At 40.8% G+C, this 7361-nt stretch overlaps 1 protein-coding gene across 1 annotated transcript; it reads left to right on the forward strand.

Moving 5' to 3' along the window:
- Positions 1 to 2164: 2164 nt before the first annotated feature.
- Positions 2165 to 3611, forward strand: LOC133530414 (uncharacterized). Its single transcript, XM_061868323.1, has 2 exons — positions 2165 to 2585; positions 2968 to 3611. Exons 1-2 carry the CDS (start codon positions 2165 to 2167, stop codon positions 3609 to 3611), a joined length of 1065 nt encoding a protein of 354 aa, XP_061724307.1.
- Positions 3612 to 7361: the final 3750 nt, after the last annotated feature.

Consider the following 7361-nt stretch of genomic DNA (forward strand, 5'->3'; position numbering starts at 1 on the left):
GCGTCGAACGCATTTCTTATTGGTATGATTTTACGCTGTTCACATGTACCAGATTAATATGTACTTTATCATTAATTACTGGATTTATAAAGCAAGACGTAGGCGGGAGTCAACAAACCTTTCCCAAACCACCCCGACATTAACTCAGATCTTGACGGCACGACATACATTAGGCTACATTCACACGTTTAACCAAACAACCTAATAAACCGTCTAATTACAGAGCCTAAGGCTCGTGCACGACCGCCCTAAGGCATCTCTAAAAAAACTCAAAATCTCTCTCAATTCCTCAAAAACATTTAAACAAAAGAAAGAAACGGCACGTTTAAAGTACGGAGCAATTGAGTGGTATGGAACGCAAAACATCCCAAAACGCACGGAATTTGCGAGTTCATCAAAATTGTTCCTAATTTAAAAATACAAAGTTACTTTTGCTGCTTCTTAAGGCAAACTCTGCACAGAGCGACTTAATGAAACTTTTTTACCGGTCGCATAAATAAATTTGTTGCACTACGCACTTTCGAATTAAAGATCCTGGTCAATCAAATTTGGACTTTAATGCAAAGTGTTAAAGTCGTGCAATTTTAGAGGAGTATTTCAAGTTTTAACTGAAAGCATGCCGCGGGGTAGTCGTGTGCTGTGCGGCTAGGGCATGATAGCCGCAAGACAATGAAAACACCAATTAGTACATTCGGTAGAAGACGGCAGCGGAGTCCAATCATACCAACATTACGAGTGCAATGTTGACGTTAATTTTTGGTTCGGATGCGTGGGATTCTGCCTGTTGGTAATAGGTCACGTTTGGATGGTAAGTGCACGGAATATATAGTAAAAAGGCAAAAATATTAATGACCATTTAAGTATTTTTTTATGAAACATCTGATTATATCACCGTCGTTTAATTTTGAATCTTTTTTGTAGTATTTCCAACAACACTTGGTTCTCATTTAGCTTGACAAGTTTGATTAACTACTTAATCTACTTAACATGGCTCTAGAGTCTGTCGGTAGAGTCCTTCTTTCTTATCTTTCAAGATGGGAAGCGTAAGTTGAGATGAGTTTCAGAGGTTACGACTCGATTTTATAGTACAAACTGTACTGTACTGGAAGATCTTACATAGCGAAGCCAGCTATTATCTAGAACTTATTGTAATTTTTTAGTTATAAGTCATTACATGTTGTGAGTGTACCAATATTGTGTAGCTAGCTCTGGAGTTGCAGGCGTACATAGGCTACGGAGACTGCTTACCATCAGGCGAGCCGTACGCTTGTTTGCCACCGACGTAGTATGAAAAAAAAGGCTGTCTCTCTCTCTTATGAAATAGATGTCATTTGAAAGAAAAAGTGGCCAAGCCTCCAATGCCCGGGGCTGGGGTCGAACCAGAGTCCTCTACATTCGTGGCAGATGCCTCTACCTCTCGGCCACCCAAGTCACAAGTGACGGTGTGTTTCTCTCTCGTTCTATCTCTAACCACCATAGAAAATATTCGAGCGCGACTGTTCAATACGCGGTACAATGTGAATGGGTCGTTATTTAAGCCCTCTATTGATCCGTAACAAAGCCGTGCACCTACCGAGCAGACTTAGGCAAGCCTAGAAGTGGCTAATTGCGATTATACACAGTATAGACATCGCAATTGAAGTAGAACATCGTTATCCTTCTAATGTAACATATGAAGAAAAATATTGACGACAGAAAACAAGGCAACTGTCAACGGCGTAACGTTCCAAATTTAAAATTACACCGTATTTGCCTGTATTTTACCGCAGATTTTTACAGATGAGTATTGTTTTCATAATTTATAAGCCTAGTTTTTTGTTTATTTGTCTAGAATTATTATTTGTCAAACTTTATTTTGTGCTACCTTTATATGTTTTGTGAAGAACTTGGTTTGTAACATAACAGGATTCTAACATATCAAAATATCTTAATTCATTTTTAAATCACTTCAAGAACAATACAATTATACCCTGTGGTAATGAGTGAACTTGCAAGATAGTGAATTATAAAGTTTACTCTTTGCAATCTTACTTAGAAATTAAGGCAGTGGAGTTATTTTTACTTTATTTTAGTCATTATATTTTGTTAGAAGCATTGAAATTCATTACATTTTCTGGCTCAGGTATCTCACATTATGAATATATTTACAGCAAAAACCACTAAAATGACTACACGCAAGGATGTCTTGGTGGCTAAAGTGCAACAATTACAAAAAGACCTCAAAGAAGCCGCTGTGTTGAATACAAAACTCCTCCAAGAGCAGGAAGAGAGTGAACAGGAATTTGAGCGTGTTGTTCGAACAAATACAACTCTCAAAAGTCAGCTTGCAAACCAGGATATTGAATTTGAGGACATGCAAGGGCAGCGGGATGAACTTCAGGCTGCTGTTGACCGGTTCCAGCAATGCCAGGAGATACACGAGCAGGCATTGCAACGCATTCAGGACCTGGAACAACAGCTGGAGGAGTCAGAGTCAAAAAATATTTGCAAGTATTGCTCCGGCCAGTCCGGACCGCCTAACAATAATTTAAGTATTTTTGCTGAATTTAATAGTTTTGAACTAGATTTAGATAATGAAAACACAGGTAGCTCCCCTATGGTAGGAACTGTAGGTTTTACAAGTTCTGTGCCCATAGAGGGCAGCAGTGATAGTATAATTAATTACACTGAAAGGCTCCAAGAAAATAAAAAAATATTTAAAATTAAGTAGATTCATAAAAAGATCAAAACTTTTAGTAAAACGCAATAATTCAGTATTCAAGACACTACAATCTAAATGTAATAGTGTCGCCTTGAGTGTTGAACTTCTAAATTGTCAATACAAATTAGACCGAACAGTAGAAGAGTTGAATCATCAATCTGATGAATTAAATAAATTGGAATTAAAGTTAAAAGACCTCAATAATAGAGACGAACTATCAAGTAAAGCATTACAGGAATACATAGCCTTTATGAATAATGTTCTAGAACCGGGCAGCGGCTACCCTCTGCGCATGGACTCGCCGCGGCCTCCGACGCGCCCCGTGGCACCGGAGTCGCCCGCGCTGCGCGCCGTCCTGGCCGCACCGTGCTCGCCAGCGCTGCGCGCCCTCTTCGCCTCGCGCGCTTCCCTCGCACCCGAGCTGCGCCGCAGTCCCGAGCCTGCCCCCAGCCCCGTGGACACCACGCCACTGCAGCCATCATCACCGCCGAGCCTTATTGAGCGAGCGTGCCTTGTCGAGCTGGCTCCGTCGCCGCCGAGCCTTGTCAAGCTGGCTTTGTCGCTGCTGACCTATGTCGAGCCAGCTCCGACGCCGCTGCCCTTCGTGGAGCCGGCGGCCTCGCTGCCGAGCCTCGTGGAGCCGGCGGCCTCGCTGCCGAGCCTCGTGGAGCCGGCGGCCCAGCCGCCGTGCCCTCCGGCAGGCCGCGCGCCCGCGCCGCCCGCCCCGGCTCGGGCGCCGCCCCGGCTCGGGCGCCGCCCCCGCGCCGCGCCCCGAGCCCGCGCGGCGGCCCCCGCCGCACCATCCTATACTCTGACGAGGTGGGCTCCGGCCTTGGCGCGCTGCTGGCGGAGCGCTTGTCGCAGGGCGTCCTCAACAACTGTCACCCGGGGACCTCCGCCGATCAACTGATAGAATGTATTTCTACAGGCGAGTTTGACCGCGCCTCCACGCTTATCGTTTTCTTAGGGAATAGTATAGACTGTACTAAGCGAGATATTTTAAAATTATCCGCTACGCTGTCGGCGATTGACCAGAGAGAGGTTGCAAAAATAATTATCTGTGCGCTCCCATATAGAATGTCGAGCAAGGTCAATAAAAGGGTATTTCACTACAATTCTTTATTGTATAACCTTTCCTTGTACAGTAGTACGATTTCGTATTTTGATACGAATAAATTTATACAAGATTTTGTTATGTCCCATAAAAGAACTTACCTACCCAGAAGATGTCTAGTAGAGTGTGCTAACCTGTTAGCATATAATATTGAAGACCCCGTCGTGGCTAGCGCGGCGTCTAATAGCCTTAAGTCACGTAGTATTTTACGCCTTGGTAGCGTAGGTTTTGAGATGGAGCCGTCTGGAGATTTGAATTTAAACTAACCGCTACGACAACGTGTGCACCAGCCGGCTCCGTTCCTATTGATCACTGCGATGCTAGTATGTTTAGTAAAACCGATTTATTGAACTTAGTTCACCAAAATATCCAAGGATTTGCCTGTAAGGAACTTGAAATTGATTTGTTTTTACAGTCCGATAATATTGACGTTCTCTGTATTACTGAACACTGGCTTAAAGGTCATGAGTTTATGTTTAATTTCAATAATCATAATATAGTAAGTTCTTTTTTTAGGAAATCCTGCAATCGCGGCGGGTCATTGATAATGGTGAAACATAATTTAAAAAGTAAGGAACGTAGAGACATTGTTGACATGTCTGTGGAACGGCATATAGAACTTTCCTGTGTTGAGTTGGAACAATTTATAATTGTATGCGTGTACAGGCCCCCATCGGCGGACTATAACTTATTTGAATCGGTCATAGATGAAGTACTTAGTAGTATTTTTAGAACTCCGAAAAATATAATTGTGTGTGGCGATTTTAATATTAACTTGCTTGAAAATTCGCCATTTTGTGGAAGGTTATTAAATACTTTTAAATCCTTCAATTTAGTCAATGTATTTTGTGAGCCTACTCGAATCACAGCAACCAGTGCTACATGTATAGATAACATCTTTAGTGACAAGGATGCGATTAGTAAATCTGTTATTAACAACCTAAGTTCTGATCACTGTGGATTAAAAGCGTCTTTCAGCGGGAAAACTGAAGAAATTCCTCAAGATACCATGTGCAGGCCGATTTCCGAAAAGCGCCTAGATTTATTCAATCGTAAAATCACTAAACAATTATGTTGTCTTTCATGTAATCAGGATAACCCTGACTGTTTGAGTTCCGAGTTGTTTAACTGTATTAAAACGGAATTTGATGCCTGTTTCATTCAGAAGAAGGTGCAAGGCAAGGCCAAGACTAAATTTTGCGACTGGGCTACACCGGATATTCACGAGAAAAGACGCCGACTATACGACTTGTATGATTTAAAAGCAACTGATAAAAGGCCGGAATTTCTGGAGTACGTTAAGAATTTTTCTAAATCTTTTAAGATGATGTGTGTCGCCGCTAAAGCTGATTATTTGTCCAAAAAGATCCTAAGTTCTAGTGATAAAGTTAAAACTGTATGGCAAGTAATCGGCAATGAAACTGGAAAACGTAAGATGAAGGATCCGCACTACACCGTACGAATTGCTGACACTTTAGTAAGTTCTGACCGTGAAGTGGCAGATCATTTTGAGCGGTTTTTCTCGAATATACCGGTAGAAACAACAAAGTCTCTTAATTCATCGCCAGACGTCGCTGAAGAAATTTTGAAGACAAATGTGGCGGAATGTACAGAAATTTTCAAATTTTCGTATGTCACTCCGAACATAGTTCTTAAGACTTTTAGGTCATTAAATATAAAGAAAACAGAAGACCTATGGGGTCTGTCAGTCAAAGTATTACATTCCATTATTGAATCGATTGCACCATACTTAGCTGAGATTTTCAACAGATGCATTGATGCTGGATTTTTTCCAGATATTATGAAACATAGCAAAATTATCCCGTTGTTTAAATCAGGAACAAGAACCGACTCCACAAACTTTAGACCTATTTCAATACTACCGGCATTAAGCAAAGTGTTCGAGAAACTTATTCTAAATCAACTATCGTCACATTTCAACAGAAATAAACTGCTTGATAGCAATCAATTTGGTTTTACCAGAGGTCGATCAACTACTGACGCCGGTGTGGTACTTCTAAAACACATCTTTGACGCTTGGGAAAAAGCTCAAGATGCTATTGGAATTTTCTGTGATCTGTCGAAGGCATTTGATTGCGTTGATCACGAAAATTTAAAGAAAAAATTAAGTCACTATGGGATAAAAGCTAGTGCCCTTGACCTTGTCTCATCGTACCTTTCGAATAGAACTCAGCGAGTAGTTATTAATGGAACTCAATCGGCTGGGTCCCCGGTAGCCCTCGGAGTGCCGCAAGGTTCAATTCTTGGTCCCTTCCTGTTTTTGGTATACATCAATGACCTACCAAAAGTTGTGCAAGAAAGACATGATATAGTGTTGTTTGCAGATGACACTTCCCTTATATTTAAAGTGAACAGAAAGGAAAATAGATTCGAGAGCATTAATGACGCGCTATCTACCGTATTAAACTGGTTTACGGCAAACAATTTGCTTTTGAACGCAAAGAAAACCAAATGCATAAAATTTACGCTACCTAACGTCAAGCAGGTAAATAACAGCAAGATTAAAATAAAAGGTGATACGCTGGAATTTGAAGATCGAACTGTTTTCCTGGGAGTCACTTTAGACTCAAAACTGCAATGGCATGCACATATAGCCACTTTAGCCGGCAAACTTAGTTCAGCAGCCTATGCAGTGAGGAGAATCAGACAGCTAACAAACGTAGAGACGGAGGCTGGTATACTTTAGTTACTTCCATAGTGTTATGTCGTATGGAATTCTGTTGTGGGGAAAAGCGGCAGACATTCAGACAATATTTGTACTGCAAAAGCGAGCTGTACGTTCCATCTATGGACTGGGCGCTCGAGTATCCCTAAGAGAGAAATTTAAAGATGCAAGCATTCTTACCGTTGCATCTCAATACATACTTGAGAATATTATGTACGTTCGGAAAAACATCAACGAATTCAAGCTTAACAGTGATATCCATAACTATAACACTAGAAACAAGCATAAACTTGCTGTGCCCGCCCACCGCCTCCGTAAGGTTAGTACGTCTTTCGTCGGGAACTGTACACGTTTTTATAACAAAGTTCCCACTGATATAGTGAATTTGCCTCTTAACAAATTTAAGTCACACGTTAAGAGCTCTTTGTTAAGTAAGGCGTATTATGCTGTGAATGATTTCATAGATGATAAGGATGCCTTTAAGCCAGTAGCTTGATCTTGATAATATGATAAAAATGTAAGTCATAGTGTTTTCGTTTTCTTTCTGTGAAATAACCATACTAGCGTCCAGTAGAACTGACACAAGAGAACATCATGTTCTCGTTTGATTGTATTATTTTAGTTTTGGACACTTAGAGACCTTATACACCTCTAAGATTTTATTTTATTTTAAATTTTATTTTATTTTAAATTCAATTTTATTTTAATACCTATTTTAATGATTTGGACACTTAGAGACCTGTACATCTCTAAGTCAATTTAAATTTATAATTTAGTTTTATAGGTAGGCACTCCTTATGAATAATATGTAGTCGCGTTTATGTGGCGCTATGCCGTCTTTAATGTGACTTACAAGCACA

This window comes from Cydia pomonella, chromosome 22 (assembly GCF_033807575.1).
Source record: "Cydia pomonella isolate Wapato2018A chromosome 22, ilCydPomo1, whole genome shotgun sequence".
NCBI classification, from domain to species: domain Eukaryota; kingdom Metazoa; phylum Arthropoda; class Insecta; order Lepidoptera; family Tortricidae; genus Cydia; species Cydia pomonella.